Raw genomic sequence first — 19,295 nt, 5'->3', positions numbered from 1 at the left:
TTCTCACACCCCCTGGGAGCAGGTTCCTTTGCCATCTTACGGAGAAGACAAGGGGTGGATGATGACCGCGAGGGCTCCTCATCCTCTTTATGGCAAGGAGCAGGGGCACTGGATCGGCTCAGCTCTGCCCTGGTGGGGAGCTGCCCACGACCTTCTCTTGGGGGACACAAGCTGAGAGTGAGGTGTTCCTAGGTGCCAGGTCTGGCTATAGGGGTCTGGTGTTTCCTGGGCACTGCAGGGCCCCACCCAGGCCTGGTGACAAGTGTGTGTGTGTGTGTGTGTGTGTGTGTACAGCCCAGGCATGGGGCTGCCCAGGAAGGCCACAGTGGGCTGATGCTTTGAAGAACGCTCTGGGTGAGCGCATCTGGCCCCCAGATGACAGTCCTGTGATGACCAGGCCTCCTCAGCCACAAGCCGGATGACAGGTGTCAGGGGGCTGGCGACCTCAGGCTGCAGAGGGCGGTGGTGGGCACACACCCACCCAGCCAGAGCAGTGAGGCCGGGGAGACCTCAGGGACGTGGGACGGGGCCTCGGGTACCTAAGAATTCTAGCAGCTCTGGGCTGCTGGCCAGCTCGGCGTCCTCGGAGACCCGGCGCAGGATCTCATCGAACACAGCTCTCCTCTCCCGGATGTCAGAGTCCCCAACAAACAGCACCTTCCGGGGGAGCGGGGGCAGGCTGGCCGCCGCGTAGCGAGCGCTCAGCTTCTGGTAAAACTCCTCAATCTCGCTGTACTTTTTGGAGACCTGGAATGAGAGGAGCACGCGGTTTCCTGTATGCACAGTGAGACCCAGCCAGTTGTCCCACCGGAAGGGTGCCCAGGCACGCCCACCTGCCATCCCCTGCCTGGTTCCCTGCCTCAGTTTCCCTCCCAGGCACTGATGAATGTCAGGGGCCCAAAGGAAAGACGCAGCCATGGTGTGATTCCAGGCACTGACACGGGGACCTGGCCCAGCCTGCCACTGTCCCTGCCTCCTTTCTGGACACCTGGTAGGCTGACGGTGCACTTTCCTGCCACAGCCCGTGTCACTCTCTCTCGGCACAGTCTCTATCATTCTCATGCAGCCGGCAGCGGTCCTCCAGTCCTGCCAAGCGGTACAGCCAAAGCTGGTCTCAGTCCTGCCGTAAGATCTTTGCACAACGGGACCCGGGTGAAACTACCAGGCCCTGCTGCCGTCAGCAAGGTGCCGCAGGGCCCCCGCCCCCGCCCCTCCTAGAGAGCTAAGGGTTTCATGTCAGCGTTTCCAGCTCTTGCTGCGTCTTCAGTCTGCGATACAGGGACAGCAGGACGGGTCTCGGTGTCACGGGGTTGACAGCCACGTCATGGCTGTGGTCTGTCAGTCTCCTCTCTGTGTGCACCCCCACCACGCCCACAGCCCCACCGTGCTTCCCCGTGCTCCATGGGAGGTCAAGGGTTAGGCACGGGGGACTGGGCAGCTGGACTATACTGGGCGTGCCCAGAGCGGGCACACTTGGCTGACCAGTGCCTGCCCCTGCACCCTCACAGGCACCACAGTGGGAGCCACGGGGGACAGGAGCTGCGGCACAGAGGCCCGGCTCTGGAGCTCCCCTGAGAACAGCCCTCAAGGAAAGGCAGGGGAGGCACTGCAGGGACTTCGGCCAGGCAGGCAGCAGCGGCAGCAGTGTGGGCTGGGCGCCCCCTGCTGGCCTGACTGCTCCATGCAGGCGGAGTCCACACACCCCACTAAGGCCTGGATCCCAGGAGCCTCTGTCTCCAGTCACTGGCAGGACAGTGCACGGCAGCAAGTGGAGACCGAGGGAGACACACTGAGTGTGGAGGGAGCCGGGGAATCTCACACCGACCTGGTGCCCCTGCGTGCTGGCTCTGCTGGGTGCTGGGCACAGTAACAGTGCCTGGAACCCTGCACATCTGAGAGGTGTGCGTGCCTGCACAGCTGCATAGGCTAGGGTGTGCACACAGAGCGGGGCTTCCTGCAGGCCGGCTTGACTCCGTGATGAGCAATGAAATGCGTGTTTATGCCACAGCACTCCCGTCTGTTGAAGGGGGACGTGCAAAGAGCCCACTAATTCTTTAGCCAAGCCGTGACATTTCAGAGAGGGTGCAGGCTCGGGCTACATCTCCAGAGCCCACGGGGAGGGAACACGTTTTTCCTTGCCCTGTGCAAGTACTCCAGGCCATCCCCGCAGCAGGGGGCAGTCACAGCCGTCCTCTGCCGGCCCTTTGCATGCAACCTCGTGGGCTGGCCCTGTGCTTGTCAGTTCCCAGAATGCCCAGGGACACCAGTCTCAAACATCCTCCCCTTTGCTCCCACCCCTGAAGATGTGTCATGTTGCGCTCCATCCTAAGTCAGACCAGCAGGGCGGCGACCATCCTACAGAGCCCGCCTCAGACCTTACCTACCCTCACAGCTGTGTTCCCACTGACAGTCTAGGGAGCCAGCAGCCAAACATCAGCACTGCTGCTTTAGGCACTGCCCACCGTGTTGTGGAACGTGCCTTACAGAAAGACTCGCACCATTCAGTTCTCTTAGAACACGTTGTCTCTTTTAATAGGTTCCCAGAGCCATGCGATTCAGTTTCCCTTTTTGCCTTGGCCGCCAGGAGATTCAGAACCAACTGCAGCAAGTTGCCCCTCTCCCCACCTCAGGACTAGCTTTCACCTTTATCCTGACCATCTGCAGCCCCAGGCCCCAGCCAGCAGCCCCAGGCCCTTCCAACAAGAGTCTGAGGAGTAATGATGAGTGCATGACCTTGTCTACTCCTGAAACTCACTCCCCAGCTCCAGCCCCCAGGGCCCGGCTCTCCTCCTCTGCCTCTCCCTGGCTCCTGCTGGCACCCCAGGGTTCCTTCTTCGTTCTCCAGGCAACTCCATCCACCCCCAGACTGTGAAAATCACCTCTGAGCTGATGCCTCCCAAACCCTGCCTCCGTCCTGAGCGCCGGCCATGGGGTGGACACGTTGCACTCAAGCCCCGCCCCTCAGACCTGCCCTCCGCCTCCGCGGCATTCCTCATGTCAGTCAGGGGAAGCAGCGCGTTCTATGCACACTACGCTCCAGCACGCCACGCTCCCTTCCTCGCCGGCCATAGCTGTTCTGCTCCAAGTCATCCCTGGCCTCGAAACTCTGGGTTCCCTGTCCTCGGCCTTGTTCCTTCCAATCCAGCTCCACTCTCTGACCAGCCTGGCTGCTTAAAGGCAAAGGGGGGCCGGTGCCGTGGCTCACTAGGCTAATCCTCCACCTGCGGTGCCGGCACACCGGGTTCTAGTCCCGGTCGGGGCACCGGATTCTGTCCCGGTTGCCCCTCTTCCAGGACAGCTCTCTGCTGTGGCCCGGGAGTGCAGTGGAGGATGGCCCAAGTGCTTGGGCCCTGCACCCGCAAGGGAGACCAGCAGCCATTGAGGGGTGAAGCAATGGAAAAAGGAAGACCTTTCTCTCTCTCTCTCTCACTGTCCACTCTGCCTGTCAAAAAAAAAAAAAAAAAAAAAAGGCAAAGGGGACCATGCCACTTCCCTGCTTAAAACTCTTCCTTGGCTGCAAGACAAGTCCAGGTGCAAGCTAGATCCTGCCCACCACTCACTGTCACCTCCCTCTTCATCCCAGGACCCTGCGCACCTGCTCAGAGTCCCTGAGTCACCCCCCCCCACCCACCCTGCACAAAACCCGTCCCGGCTGCCATGCCTTCAGCAGGGGGCGACACTTCTCCCCTGTTCCACTGCTCAGAGCTCACCTCTTCCATGAAGTTCAGTACCGTTCTCCACATCCCGACAGCCCACCACGTGCTCTTGGTTACTGCCGTGTCTTTCCAAGTCTGCGTCTCCACGGACCACAGCAGCTGTGGCTCAACCACACAACACGGTCTGGCCCTCCTGGGCCCAGCACCGGTGTTGGAGAGAGAAGTGCCTGATGCTACTCAGTGTGTCTCCTCCCTGGGTCCCTGGACCATGAGCAACTTCACAGCCTCCGGGCTGGAGACCCCCACTTACCAAAAACTGGACGACGTCCTCGGGCCTGTGCTTGGCTGACTTGAATGCAGCCAGCCGGGTCACCACCAGGATCTGGTACTCCACGTGGCCGGACATCATCTTACCACGCACCTCCTGGTGCTGGGGCACACTCAGGTCGAGGCCTGTGTGGGCATTCTGAACGCGCCTGCGCAGGGAAAGAAGCCGAGTTCAGATCCGAGTCCCAGGTTTCCCAAGCGAGATGCGGGCAGGACCCATGAGGCTGGCCCCGCCACCTGCCAGCCCCTCTTACAGCCTGGCTGTCCTGGCTCCAGGCGTGGGTGCTACCTTTGGGCTGCTCAGGGAACAAGGGTCTGCTCCCAGCTCAGACAAGGGTGGGGCTGGAAGCTGAGGAGCAGCTCAGTCTCTGACTAAAGACACAGGCCAGGAGCCTTGCAGACTCCGGGGGCGTGGGGTCCTGGGCGCTGCTCACCCAGAGAAGGGGCCCGGCTCCTGCGTGGGTAACGCTGCCATGAAACCCACCAGGGCTGCAGAGAGAGAGAGAGAGAGAGAGAGAGAGAGAGAGAGACGCAGCTCCTCAGCCAGAGGGCAGCCAAGCTGCCAGGGAGCCTGCGAGGCTGGAGGTGGGTCAGGCCGCGGAGGCAGGGCTGCCTGAGCCCCGTTTTCCCCATCTGGGCAGGCGAGAGCCCCCTCCAGGCTGCAAGGGTGCACCTGCTGCCCAGCACAGCTCTGGGGACTGGTCAGTGCTGTCCACGTGCACTGGGCGGGGCCGTGAGCAGAGCCGCTGCCAGAGGCTTCCTCCAAAGAGAGAGAGGCAGGACCCAGCAGGATGGAGGGCAGACCCCAGCAGGACGCGCTGGCACGCTGAGGCCAAGATCTACAGTGTGCCGGGCAGGCCTTTCGGCGCGCGGGGTGGGCTCCAGCCCTGAGTGGGAGGGGCTTTGGGGGCTAAAATGGCACCTAGGGCAAGGCCCTTTGCTTTCTGGAACCAGGACCCCACCCTCTCCATGCCCTCCCCAGCTGAGGAGGCCCTGGGCGAGCCGCCCGCAGCTGCCAACTGCAGAGACCTGTGCACGCAGGGTGAGGCCCACCTGCGGGCACCAGCGGCTCAGGATGGCCCGGCTGGCCGCCCCAGCGAGCTGCTGGAGTGTGGCGGGGGCCCCGTGTGTGCTGTGAGGTTGCCAGACAGTGGCGCTCCCGGCCTGACACTGGGACAGAGGGTGTGCCTGTGGCCTGGGGCTGCTCCGTGAGACTGGATGCCCTCAGAGCAGGAGGCATCCACTGCAGACTTCATCTGCACCCAGTCACTCCTGCCTGGCGCAGCCCTGCACCTGCACGGGAAACGGCCGCCCCAGGTCGCGCGGGCACGAGTGGAGACAGGACGCAATCCCGGGCAGGTGCCTCAGGGCACAGGTGTCCTCCTGCAGGGCTGATGAAGACCCTGGGGGGATTTCTCAGCATCCTCATGGAAAAGCCACACTGGGCGGTGGTGCCAACCAGGAAGGCGCATGCGCAGGAGGGGAAAGCAGCCGGCAGGGGGCCCTGGACCTCCCTGACCAGCACCAGGAGCCACAACCCCTGGTCCTGCCACATTGCACCTGAGTGGCACAGACCCCACCCACTGCCTCAGGCTTCGACTCCCTTGACCTCTGCTGCAGGGCTGAGAAGCTGAGCCCCCTGGCGACAGCTACACACACAGGCCAGGTGGTCACCCCAAGGCTCTTGCCGGCCCAGCAGGCCTGGCAACCCTACCTGGCCCTAGACATGTAGATCTGCACATGTGGTCCCCAGCCCTCCATCAGCAACAACAGGGAACTTGTCAGAGAGGCACACTCTGGCCACTGCATCGGCAGTGGGAGCACAGACTGATTCTCCCAAGCCCGCCGGCGAGCCTACTCACCTGTGCCTAATGCATTCCCACTCCACCCCCCTGAACTCCCAGAGTACCTCAGGTGCTGAGGGCCACCTGGTCTCTGTGGCGCTTACTCCGCTTGGCTGCTGGAGCATGGGGGGCAGCCGCAGCCACCCATATACACACACACACACACACACACACACCCTGCAGTCACACAACCCCGGCTGGGCAGGATTTGTTTGCCCACTTGTGCCCGGGAGCAAGCGTGTCAAACTGTCACATGTCTACAAATCCCTTGGGCCTGGTTGAGCTGCAGATTCTGACTCCACAGGGCCCCAGGGTCTGCCTTTCTGATCAGCTCTAGGGACAGCCTGTTGAGTAGGGAGACGTGCACCCTAGACCTCCCTCAACCCTTAGCTAAAACCCAGCACCTGCTCCCCACTGATGCTCCTGCTCCCAACGTCACTGAGGAAATGGGAATTACTGGACCAGGCGGTGCGTCCCCAGCACACCCACCAATCAGCTGGCACCTCCTCCCCATCCACTGGTCTCTCCTGGGGCTGTGGGCAAACGGGCTGGCTCCTCCTAAGGTCATGCCCTCCGCCGGGGCAGTGAGTCCTGGCCCCTGTCGCCGTCTCAGGGACGTTGCTCCTGCATGTCCCCCTCTCTTCTCTGCCCAGTTTCCCCACCTTGCCAGTCAGGATCAGCACGTGACCACCCTCTGTCCCCACACATCCCCCGGCCCTGTCTCTCCCCGCCTTGCCAGCAGACCTGAAAGTGCTCTCCTCCTATTTGATTTTAAACTCACCCCAACCAGACTCCTGTCCTCACCATGAAAAAGAGACTGCCCGTGCCCAGGCCACGCGTGCCCTTGTGGGGTTAAACCCCGAGGAGAAGTCTCACTTTTTCTTGGCTCAGTAACATTCACAGCAGCGGCTCACTCCCCTCCTTCAAGCTCTGTCACTGGCGCTGGCGCCCGGCACCCCACTCTCTCTTGGCTCTTCTCTGCCCTCCCCAGCCACTCCTGCTCAGCGTCCCTGGGTAGTGCCCCCAGTCCCCACCCCGATCTCACCCACGGGACCCACCTTACACCTCGTCACTTAAGGCTCCGCTCCCCAGATCTCATCCAGGTCCAAGGCCTCAAACACCAACAGGCCCATGGCTCCCAAATTCCAGTCTCTAGTCCAGACTCCCCGACACGCCCACTTGGAGCTGGGCAACAGCTCCTGAAAGGGACCACGTCTGGACAAATGCCCACTCCCACCTTCCCCTACACCTGCTCCCCGCCGTCTCCCAGCCCACCATTCTTTGAGCAACACAGGACAAGAGCCTTGTGGTCAAAACCTCTTTCTGGGCCTCCTCATCAGCAAGTCTGAACGCCTGATCTGCAGAATACACCCAGAACCCAACCCAACACTTCTCACCCGACCCATCGACCGCCAGCCCCAGGGGCCAAGCCACCATGGGCTCTCCGTGGATTCGGGCAGCCCCTCCTGATGGCTCTGCCCAGCCGCAAGCCAGGTCAACACAGCAGCCGAAGGGTCTTTGTGCAGCTCACACGGCCACCAGCCCGGGATGTCCTGTCACTCTCAGGATGAAATCTGCGGGCTTGTGGTGGCCTGCGAGGCCTTTCCTGACGGTCCCCTGCTCCCAAGCCCACCTGCTCGCCATGTCACCTAATACGCTCCCCCAGCTCACCGCACCCCAGCCACCCTGGCCACAAGCTCCTGCTGTCTCTGTCCAGCGGCCAGCCTGTTGGAGGGACACCCCCTGCCCACACCTGACACAGCACGCACGTCTCCTGTCACTCTTCACAGCATCTGTCATCCCTGACACCACACCTGCTGGCCATGCTGCTGCCCCAACCCAGGCTCCACATCCTAGAACCTGGACCAGCCCGGGACACAGAGAACTGACGAGCACCTGCTGGCTGAACGCATACCTGAGTGCAGGGGGGGATGGGTGTGGGCGGAGGCCAGGCTGGAAACAGGTGCCAGGCTGGCTGCAGAGTGCACACCTCACCGCTAGACTGCTGCTCCTGCACTCCTGCAGGCAGGCTCCGATCACCTGGCCTTCGCTAAGCAGGATGGGCAGTGTGGGGGAGCCCCTGCCCACCCCACTTCCCAAGAACCCAGCCCCAAAGTCATAGCCCGGGATCTGCAAGTGGCTGGGAGGAGTGTCTGCTGCCGGTAGCTGTCAAGTTCAAGGCTGCAACTGGCACAGAAGGAACAGGCTCAGCGAGAGGAGGCTGACTCCTGCAGCCCCCCTCCATCACGGAGAGCAGACCGGGTCCGCTCTGGGTACCCTACTTCCCCACATCTGAAGCCACGGGGATCTCCTGTGCCCGCTGGGTGGGTAACACATCCATCTACACAACAAATCGGCGCGCTGGCCCGAGGTTTCCGAGCAAGTGTGGAGCACACGCCAACACTTGACTAGTGAGTCCAGTAGTGAGTCCTGGGCGGGGCAGTGCCAGGACCGTCTTGCGCTGGGTCCCCCCAGGCCCGGGCCCAGGTGCCCCCGCACCGCCTGCTCTTCCTGGGGCCGTCAGACCCTCACTTCTCCCGAGCCACCTCCTGCAGCAGCCGCAACGCCTTCCCCTCCACGCGTCCCGCAGGAAGCCCGGGTTCCTCGCCGGCCTGTGTTCCCACGGCAACCTGAACTTTCTGCTCGCCCGGGGCACCTGCCGGGCACGCGGGGAGCTCGGGGAGGGTGTGTGTGTCCAGGGCTGCGGGCCCTCCAGTAGCGAGGGAAGTCCGAGACGCCCTCTGCCCTGCCCGGAAGCGGCCCGTCCCAGCCCTGTGCCGGGTCCGGGGTGAGTCCCTGACGCCCTGGGGGCCTCCGTGTCCCGATCCACACAATGGGGACCCTCGCAGCGCGGGATCCCGCTCACCTGCAGGTTACGAGTACCGCCGGGGACTGCATGACGGCGGCGGCGGCGGCGGCTGCGGCGGCTGCGGGCGGGGCGCGCGGTCACGGGACCCGGCGGCGCGGCAGCGTTGCGTCCCCGCCCCCCGGCGTCTCGGGTGGGGCTGCGGCCGCCTGGGAGACGCCTCTCCCCGGCCCGGCCCGGCGCTCGGCTCCGCCCCCGCCTCCGTGTCGTCACGAGCCACGCCCCCTGCCCGCTGGCTCGTTCCCCAAAGTTCCTGGCTAGCAGAATGAAATGTTCATTGTGGTGCGAAACGCACACATAAAAAGAAATTGAAAATCATACATAGTTTTTGCATAATATTCATCTTCATTAAGTCTATGAACGCCCCTCCTATGCATGAACTGCAAAACGTTTCTGCACCAAAATAAACGCTACTTTTCACTTCATTTGCTAGTTTGGAAAGCTCCCTGTTGCTAAGCTGGAGCTCCGGGTCGTCTTTCCTGCCCTGGCCTGCAGGATCCGTCCCTTTCCTGCGTCTGCTCACTCGCTGCACCTGGCAGGCACTCTTCCCCACGGGGGAGAGTCAGAGACACTCTGCTGGGGGCTGGCAGAGGTTCCTGACCCTTGGCCTGCCCCAGCTGGGCCCAGGGCAGTGGAGCAGGGGTCTGCTTGCCTGAAAAATGGCCTTAGGTATAGAGGCGTGCAAATGTAACAGACCCGTGCATAACATGCTCAAGTCTCTCCACGGGTGGGAAAGAGGGGGATGGTACTGTCACCTGTCAAAGTGGCCCAGGGAAAGGCGCTGTCTGGAAGCAGGGCCAGGAAAGGCACCCAACAGCTGTGCCTATTTCATTGTCCTCTCCCTGGGGCTTCACTGTAGGACAACTCCTAGAGTAATGTTGGCCACTGGGCTGCGCGCGCACACACACACACGCAGCGCCTGCCACCATCATCATCACCAACACATTCTACAGTGGCACATTCTGGAAAGTGGCTTTCCCCAAAGTTGCTCTTGAATGAGCACAGCCATTCTTTTTTTTTTTTTCTTTTTAAAGATTTATTTATTTTACTTGAAAGTCACAGTTACACAGAGAGAAGGAGAGGCAGAGAGAGAGAGGTCTTCCATCTGCTGGTTCACTCCCCAGATGGCCACAAAGACCAGAGCTGCGCTGGTCTGAAGCCAGGAGCTTCCTCCTGGTCTCCCATGCTGGTGCAGGGGCCCAAGGACTTGGGCCATCCTCCACGGCTTTCCCAGGCCACAGGAGAGAGCTGGGTTGGAAGTGGAGCAGCTGGGACTAGAACCTGCGCCCTTATGGGATGCCAGCACTGCAGGCAGCGGCTTTACCGGCTACACCACAGTGCCAGCCCCAAACACAACTGTTCTTACGCCTTGCCGATTTTGCTTGGAATTTGCTTCTAGAGTGGAGGAGCGATCGTGAGCAGGAGGACAACTGAATGGGGTGGTGGCTGCTGACCACTCCTGCTTGCTGGCCTGTCGGCAGAGCAGGGGCCATGGGAGCCACAGACATGTCACACTTTAGGGGAAGGACGTTGAGGGTCTGGGCATGGAACTGGGTGATGGGGCTGAGCATTCCAGGAGTCTGGGCAGCGCGCTGGGCGGTGGATGGAGCTGGTCGTGCTGCACAAACATTCATCCAAGACACACACGGTGTGTGGGTGCTAAGAGTCCACGGTGAACAAGGCCAATGTGCTTCCTCGCCCTCAGGCTTGGGGGATCTGAAAAGACTTTGAAAGGAACCAGTGTGCAGGGGAAACCCGCAGAAACAAGAAGCGATCGCGCAGATCGAGCAAAGCTCCAGAGAGCAGAAAGCCCGCAGCAGGGAATCAGGGGACAGGGCAAGCTGGAGCCAGGCCAGGGGCACCTGAGGCCATCAGGGAGCGGCTGTCCCGCTGTGCCCCGGGCAGTGCTGTGGCGCACGGGACCCTGCAGGCGCGAAGTGCAGCAGAACAACCCAGCCTGCCGGTGATGGTGGCAGAGGCTGGAGGGACGGCTGCCCAGGTGAGGAGCAGACAGGTGAGGAGACGAAGGGAAGGGGTGGGTCCAGACTCCAGCGTGGGAGGGGCTGGTGGGAGGAGTCGAAACGCAGCTGTGGCTCCGCCCTGCGAGTGGCTGGGCACCCGGGGGAAAGCAGGTTTTTGGTGAGGTTGTGAGTTCTGTTTCCGACCTGTGGTGTTTGAGGGCTTGGGGCTATGGGGACGATTGGCCCCAGGGAACCGAACCCGGGCTGCCGACTCAGATGTGGGAATCAAGGGCGGCAAGAAGACAGTGAGCGCTGAGGGTTGGGGGGAGCCCGCGGAGGAGGCGGCCAGGGAGGCCAGCGATAAGCAGGGCTGCAAAGTTGGGGCCTCCCCAGCGCTGCTGGGGCCAGAGCTCGCCTGTACCCTGTGAGCACACGAGGTGCGCCTCACCCCGGTTCCTCTGCCGGTTGCTGTGCCGGGCGTGGGGCACAGGCGCCCTCGGCGCACCTGGTGCCTGCCCGGAATAAGCCGGCGCCCTGTGAAAGACAGCGATCCCCTTCTGCTCTCCAGTGCGTAACTGGACACAATGCATGGAATGTGGGCTCAAAATCTGATATTTTCTGCTTGCTGCTTAACTCGAGGAGCCCCTTCCACGGCTGAGGCCACAGTAACACAAACCACATTGCAAACGACGCGGTTCTGTTCCTCCCTGCCCTGCTGCCCTGGGTGGACTGCGCCAGGCCGCCGTGTCCACCAGGGGGCAGTGTGGTCCGTGGGAGGCAAACAGTCCCCAGGGTGAATGAGCTCTGGCCAAGCCCTGCTGTGACAACTCCCTGGCTTCCTGAGGGGCTGTGTCCTGGGGAGCTCCCGGTTTATCCCCATCTCTTAATATGATGCTGTGGGCTGGGCTCCTGGGGTCTGGGCACCCCCACACAGAGCAGGGCCATCACCGGGCTTGCACTCAGCAAACGCTCGTGGGCACAGCTCTGGGCCTGGTACCTCGCCAGGCCCCGGGGGCCGGGATGGGGGCAGAAGGAGACACAGGTGCATCTAGTGGGGCCCGAAGACTGCCCAGGGACCTCTGGAGACTGGGACACAGGTGCAGGCCCTGGGTACCGCGGGTGCTCAGTGGAGGGCACATAACTAACTCAGCCTGTGTTGGGGCATACAAGGAATCCTTCCAAGAGGTAGTCCAGGCCATGAAAACTAGGTGTTATGCCCCCTTGCGCCTTGATTTTCTCACTGGTGAAATGGGTATACCAGAAACTAATTTGTTGTAAAAGGAATATGAGATAAAATGCAACTGAAACAAGAGGAAATACATGGCAGGCATGTAGACTAATTAAACAAAAGCTATTCCCAATGGCCTAGCTCTTTTTTTTTTAAGATTTATTTATTTATTTATTTATTTTAAAGGCAGAGTTGCAAAGAGGTAGAGATGAGAGAGAGAGAGAGAGAGACATCTTCCATCCACTGGCTCACTACCCAGATGGCTGCAATGGCCTGAGCTGAACTGATCCGAAGCCAGGGTCTCCCACGTGGGTGCAGGGCCCAAGGACATGGGCCATCTTCTGCTCCTTTCCCAGGCCATAGCAGAGAGTGGGATCAGAAGTGGAGCAGCTGGAACTCGAACCAGCACCCATATGGGATGCTGGCACTGCAGGTGCTGGCTCCCCTCCTCTTGTTTTCACTACCAAAGAGGTTGGGATGGTAAATCCCAGCTTCTCCCTTACATTTAGAAGGGGCCAAATGACAGGATTCTGTCCATATATGCAGAAGTCCCTGTGGAGGGTTTTCCTTGGTAGAGAAAACTCTTTGCCCTTTCCTTGTCTGCTTTCCACAAATAGGATAGAATTCTGGTGACACAGCAGCCATATTGTGAGTATGAGGCATAACCATGAGTTTGGAGCTTACACATTAAAGACAGAAGAGCCTGGGGAATCCAATGTCATACACACTACCAAACCATCTCTAGTCTCTTTCTCCAGGTGTCTTGCATGAGTGCCTAAGCCAGTCCAAGTGGGTTTTTCTGCAACAGAGTTCTTGCTGCTATAGTTGTAAACTGCTCACATAAAAACTGCTCCGTACGGGGTAGAGAAAGATGTGAGACAGGCAGTGACGCAAAGCCAGGGCGTCTTGGAGAGCCAGAAATGTAGCTGTGGGGCTGGGCTGGAAAGGCAGGTGTGGGGCAGGAGGCCCTGGAGGAACGGCTGCCATGCAAAGCATTTACATTTGGTCCCTGAGAAGTAAGAGAGAAACACAGGGGCAAGGGGATTTCAGGGAGGGGACTGGGTGTGGGGAGCCGCTTCCAGCATGGCTGGAGCATCAGGTAGGAGAGGCAGTGTCAGGCACAGACCAGGCCTGGACAGCAACGGCGAGAAGAGATGCGACTGCCGACTACCGCAGCAGAGAATTGGCGTCAGTTCCCAGCAGAGCACCGGCCAGTGGGTGTTGCCATCAAGGAGCGGTGGGGGTCAGAGCCTGGAAAACAACAAAAGGGAAACAGCAAGGCCCAGAGGATTCTGGCCAAGCCCACCTGGCAGGATCCATGCTGAAGGCAGGCCTGGGAGGCCAGATGGCGCGCTCTTTCTCTGTTTCTTCGAGTCCTCCCACCCCCGAGACAGGTGAGAGGTGGTTGTGGACATCCCAACACTTCTGCATCCTCACAGCCACGTGAGGGTGCCCTGGGGGTGCTCAGGAACCAGGGAGCAGTGCAACACTATCGTCTGCTGTACCTCTGCTGTACCCTCCACGCTCCCCTCTCCCACTGCTCGGCAACATAGTTACTTCCCACTGCTTCCCCAGGCATCGCACCTCGTGCCCCGACTCAGGACTCTAACCGAGTTCAATCCCTGGGTCCCTTTAGTCTCCTTTGTTCTGAAACAGCTCCGCACGCATCTTCTGTGATCGTTGCTGACTCCGAAGAGTTCACATGTGTCCGGCAGAATAGTCCTGCGTTTGGATTCTGGTTGCTTCTTGGGGTTAGACGCAGGCGAATCACCAGCAGGGAAGGTGCACTGGGTGGGTGGGGGAAGGGAATCGCATCGGCACACCTGGTGCCAATTTCCCCTATGGTTGGTGATGGTAAGTTGTATCATTGGGTGAAGGTCAATCCTGTTTTTTTAAAAAATGTTTATTTATTTCATTTTTATTTTAGATGGCAGAAAGAGGGAGAAGGAGAGGAAAGAAGGGAGATGGGGAGGAGAGAGAGAGAGAGAGAGAGAGAGAGAGTCTTCCCAAATGGTCTTAAATAATTAGGGCTGGGCCAGGCTGTGGTCAGGAGCCCAGAAACTCCATGGAGGGCTCTCATGTGGGTGGCAGGGACCCAGACACTTCAGCCATCACCTGCTGCCTCCCAGAGTGGGCATTAGCAGGAAGCGGGAGCAGAAGCGGAGTCGGGGCTGAAACCCAGGCTCTGATATGGGATGTGAGCATTCCACGTGGCGCCTCAATTCCTGTGCCAAGTACCTGCCACTGCTTACCAAATCTTTTACACTCACATTTTAAGAATTCTATGAAGTCCCAACAATGAATATTACTTTTGGTTATTTAAAAAAACATTTATTTATTTATTTGAAAGGCAGAGTTACAGCGATTTTCTTCCTTTCTTCTTCTTCTTCTTCTTCTTCTTCTTCTTCTTCTTCTTCTTCTTCTTCTTCTTCTTCTTTTCTTTTCTTTTGACAGAGTTAGAAAGTGAGAGAGAAAGACAGAGAGAAAGGTCTTCCTGCTGTTGGTTCACTCCCCAAATGGCTGCTACAGCCTGTGCTACTCCGATCTGAAGCCAGGAGCCAGGTGCTTCTTCCTGGTCTCCCATGCGGGTGCAGGGCCCAAGGACCTGGGCCATCCTCCACTGCACTCCTGGGCCACAGCAGAGAGCTGGACTGGAAGAGGGGCAACCAGGACTAGAACTGGCGCCCATATGGGATGCCGGCGCTGCAGGCGGAGGATTAACCAAGTGAGCCATGGCGCCGGCCCCGATAGCTATTTTCCATCTGCTGGTTCACTCTCCAAATGGCCACAACAGCTAGGGCTGTGCCAGGTCAAAGCCAGGAGCCAGGTCTCCCATGCGGGTGCAGGGGCCCAAGCACTTGGGCCATCTTCCACTGCTTTTCCAAGGCACATTAGCAGGGAGCTGGATTGGAAGTGGAGCAGCTGGGACTCCAATTGGAGCCTAGATGGGATACTGGAGCAGCTTTACCTGCTCCACCACAATGCCAGCCCCTACTTTTGATGATTTGTGAAGTGAAATGATATTTACCCAGACCATACATATATTCACTTATTTTCTCCAGATTTTCCCAATATGGTTTCATTTTCTATAACCTGTTCTTTGGTTCACTAGGAATTGATTGTGATCAATGTCATTCAACAACAGCCGTACTGCCCCTACGTATGTCATCAGGGCATGTAAATCCCTGGTAAATTTACACTGGTAAATCCCACGGAACAATTCATGCCCCTCACTGTCACTGTCACCATTATTATATTCCAAATACTCTGAAACGCTGTCACTTGCTTCTGGATTCTCTACTCTGTTCCTGTGTTCTGTCATCTGGCTCCCAGGAATTAGTTTATTTTGATATCTGATAATGAAGACCCCCCCCCCCGGAGTATCTATTGCTTTTTCACGTAAAAATATGAGTCAAAGCAGGAGGTTCCTGTGCCCTCCTCTCCCAGGTCACCTTACAGTACCAGGTGGGCTCCCTCGCTGCAGAGCCCTGGAAACTCATTCCTGTCTTGTCCCCTACCTGGTCAGCAGGCAAGAGGTTCGGACACACCGTGGTGCTGTTACAAGAAATGACCAGCAGATGGCAGTGTCCTCCAGCCCGCAGTCGCTTGTCCCAAACCCCAGGACTGACATGTTCCTCTTAGAAAGCTTCCTGGGCTCTTCTCCCTTCTTCTCGGTTGCCTCCCCTCCCCAACCTGGCGGCCTGGGGCACGCAGGCAGGTCATGTCCAGTGGCCTGGGGCCCGGCTTGCACCGACCCCATTGTGGATGCCACAGCCGTTGCCCGGGGTAACCGTGGCAGGGGGGCAGCCAGGGGTTGAGCATGGGAAATTCCTTGAGCTTGAGGAAGTCCGGCCCTGGGCATCGCAGGGGGCTGAGCGAGAGCCCGCTGGAATCTTCCCAGCTCCGCCGCCGCGGACAGCAGCAGCCATGCCCAGCCCAGCAGAGACCAGCCTCCCCAGAGGCCGAGGGTGATGCGTTCCCGCCCTCCCTATGCGGAGACCTTCCCCAGAGCCCTGCCATCTCTCCACCTCTGAGTCAGAAAGGCTGGAGGCCCTGCTGGGTCCAGGTGGGGAACGGGCGCCTGGCAGCGGACCCCTCCTCACACTCTCTCCACCGCTCCCTGGCGGGCGGGCTGGGCCCTCAGTGAACCCTGACTGCCAGACTCAGTCTACATCTGTGGCTCGAGAGTCAGGCAGGGCGAGGGGTTTGCAGCCCCAGGTTAGAGGCACGATTTGAACCCAGGTCTCTTGATTTTCAGGAGCTCCAGCCTCTTGTTCCAACATAGTGCACAGCTGCAGGGTCCCTGGGTCCCACGTAGCCCCAGAGAGGACAGCGTGCAGGCTGAAGCGCACCAGGCTGCACCACAGGGGGCCCGGAGCAGAGCTGAGAGGCCCTCGGGCTGCTGCAGAGAGCAAGACCCAGCATCTCACGCAGGACTCCTGGTCCCATTCGGGCTGTGGTGTCAGGCTTCCAATCAGCAGTCACTGGGTGCCTGGCCCCCCATGGGGACAATGTTGGGTGCCAAGCAGGCCGGCTCCGAGGGACCCCAGAGCTCTGTCAGCAGAGCCAGGTGTGTGGTTGTGGCAGGAGAGCCTGTGCAAGGCTGAGCAGGCTGCCGCTCCGGCTGCCCCTCGTTGAGCAGCTGGGAAGACACGGTGATGTGGCTCTAGCTGGCAGGCTCCAGGTGTGCCCTCCGAAGTGGCATGAATCCAGCTGTCAGGACAGCGCCCCCCAGCCACGGGGTGGCCCACACAGATTATCAGACGGCGGCCTGGGACACAGCTCCCCGTCACTGTGGGAGCCTGGGGAGACTTCATCATGATCCAGGCTGGCCTGGGTGACCCACACAAGCTGGGAGTCCATGACCTGAACCAGGGACTTGACCTGCAGGAGATGGGTGAGCAGCCGAGTGCTCTCTGGGGAGCTTCTGGGACCAGCCAGGCTGCCTCTCCCTCCTGCGGCTGTGGGAGCCAGTCTCCCCTCCTCTCTCTGACAGAGCTGGAGGTCTGGGGGCTCGGAATGGCTGTCAGGGCGATGAAGAACTGCAGTTGGAATTTCGGGCCCCCATTTTCTCCCAGGTTCTCTGAGCTCCACCCCTGCCCTCTACACCAGGGCCTCCTGGCCTCGGGTCCCGAGGATGAAGGAATTCCTGCACACTGAGCTTCCAGGTCTCCAGGCCAGGAGGTCCACCTCTCTCCTGTCCAACCTGCGGACCAGCGGCTCCCCATGCCCCCAAGAGGGAGGCCCCAGCAGGCCTGAGCTGGGCTGGACTGGGGGCCCAGCAAGGGCCGCCTGTTCTGGGGAGGGCCTGAGCTGCACGGAGTAAGCGGTGGTGAACTCCTGGTCTCACCTCTCTCCGTCCACAGTGAAGGCACCATCTTCCATGTGAATGGGTGGATGTTCGCCCAGGCGCCTTGGGAGGCCCTGGGCAGGGCATCTGGAGACCTGGGTTGCAGGCAGGCCCTGCTGCTGGTGTGAGACTGTTTTCCACGGCAGGTGTTGTGAGCCCCTGGGACCACTTTCTGTCTTCCCTCTGACCCGAGCTCATTTCTCTGCGAAGACAGGGCACAGGGGGCTTAGCTGGGCTGTTAAGACTCCACACTGCAGTGGCTGGGTTCCGCACCTGCTCCGGCTCCTGGCTCCAGCCTCCTGCTAATGCACACCCTGGGAGGCAGCAGGTGACACTCAAGCAGTTGGATCCTTGCCACCCACATGGGAGACCTGGGTTGAGTTCCCAGCTCTGAGCTTCAGCCCAGCCAAGCCCTGGCCATTGCAGGCATTTGGGAAGTGACCCTGAGTGTGTGTGTGTGTGGGGGGGGGTTCTCCATCTCTTTGCTTCTTTCTCAAAGAACAAACAAGCGAAAATTAAAAAGAAGAAAGAACGCAGCTTTTTTGTTTTGTTTTGTTTTCCCAGAGAGCTGGAGAGGAGAGGCAGGAACACTCCGTGTCTCCACGGGGGTTGGCAGACAAAGGCCCCTCGCGCTCCTGTCCCTTGAGTTGCAAGAAGCCCAAAGCTGGTGACGGAGGTTCTGCCGCTCATCGGGTGACTCTGGGCAAGCCGCTGAATGTCTCTGTGTCTCAACTTTCCTTTCCTATACAATGGGAATGATAGTACCCCCGCACAGGATACAGTGGTCACCAGACAGAAATGGCATCCCAGGGCTGACAAATGTAACCATTTTTAATTTGTAAATGTAACTATCTCAGTGTTCTTCCGCTGCTCAGAAAAACCCCAGAGCTGTTTTATCCCCATGCTGGACTCTGAGCCACCTGACAGCCTAACACATATTATGTGCCTACTGTTTACTGGCTCTCCTGCCCACGCTAAGGCACCATGTGTTTGTCCTGTTGGTTTCACAACTCCTGGAAGAGTCGCTGGTGGTAAGCATTGACTGGATAGAAGGGACTATAAGGGGATGTGTGAATGATGGCCTTCCCTGTCCAGGTGAAGAAACACAGGTGGGTCCTGTCTGGGCCCGCCCAGCTCTCGGGCAGTGGCTCCAGCATCGCCCCACCCCCACTCCAGGTAGTGTGTTCAAAAGTTGCTCGCTGGGCCATGAGCACCCAGCACCCACAGCAGCCTGGGGGTGGCGCGTCGCACCAGCCTGCTCTCTTGGCTGCACACAAACCTCCCGCAGGGGGAATCCTCCCCTTTCACACAGGAGGAAATCCTGTCTCAGTGGCACTAGGCGGCCTACACCCACCAGGACAGCAAGAGCACAACCCCGGTCATTGCTTCCCTCACCCCAAGGGGGCCTCAGGGCAGGAGTGTCACCTGCTGGGCCAGGCCTGTGCCCAGACCAGCCCATTCTCTCCCACTGTAGTACAGCTGGGGAGACTGATGTCGACATCCTTACAGGTCAAAGTCCACCCGGAACCAGGCCCACTGACTCCAGCCCACGCCTCTTGCGTGGTTACAGGGCAAAGGAGGCCAGTGAGGCCACAGACGCCAGTTCAGCCGGCCTGTGACGGTTCCAACACGTGCTGGCACCAGCAGAGCGACGCGCGTGCCCATGGCTTAGCCTTAGCCCGTGCTTCGTTCCCAAGGCGCGCGCCTCCCGGCACCCTCAAGCCCCTCGGGGTTGGCAGCGTGGACCCTGGCCCAGGTCATCAGTCCTTCTCGCGCTCATTCTCCCACGCTAACCTTGGACCTTTCTCCTCCAAGTAGGCCCGGGGGTCAGCTTGGCCTCTCCTTCCAGCCCCACACCTCTCCCAGGACCGAGAGCGTGCCGCGTCCCCGCGGTGGCCCAAACTGTGGTGTTGAGGAATTCGCTTGGGAGGAAGCGGCCACGGTGCCAGAGCTGGCTCAGTGGTCCCTCCCGGCCGTGTGTGTGCGCGCGCGCGCCTCACCGCGGGGTCTCCCGTCCACGCACGCCGGCTGCGCTCCGTGACCGTCACGGGGGAAGGAAAGCC

At 59.9% G+C, this 19,295-nt stretch overlaps 1 protein-coding gene across 3 annotated transcripts in view; it reads right to left on the bottom strand.

The window, feature by feature from the left end:
- The window catches only part of HS1BP3 (HCLS1 binding protein 3), a 34,536-nt gene extending 25,711 nt beyond the window's left edge, over positions 1–8,825 (bottom strand). For all 3 annotated transcript variants that reach the window (XM_070069397.1, XM_002710053.5, XM_017340907.3), the window contains exons 1-3: positions 8,694–8,825; positions 3,967–4,132; positions 540–747 (exon numbers count right to left, since the gene is read on the bottom strand). In XM_070069397.1, the coding sequence (XP_069925498.1) occupies positions 540–747; positions 3,967–4,132; positions 8,694–8,725 (406 nt within the window). In that variant the 5' untranslated portion in view covers positions 8,726–8,825. The remainder of the gene's footprint in view (positions 1–539; positions 748–3,966; positions 4,133–8,693) is intronic.
- Between the last annotated feature and the right edge of the window lie 10,470 nt (positions 8,826–19,295).

Source organism: Oryctolagus cuniculus, chromosome 2, assembly GCF_964237555.1.
Source record: "Oryctolagus cuniculus chromosome 2, mOryCun1.1, whole genome shotgun sequence".
Taxonomy (NCBI): domain Eukaryota; kingdom Metazoa; phylum Chordata; class Mammalia; order Lagomorpha; family Leporidae; genus Oryctolagus; species Oryctolagus cuniculus.
The sequence above is the reverse complement of the archived record's forward strand: the minus strand, read 5'-3'. Positions and strand labels throughout refer to the sequence as shown.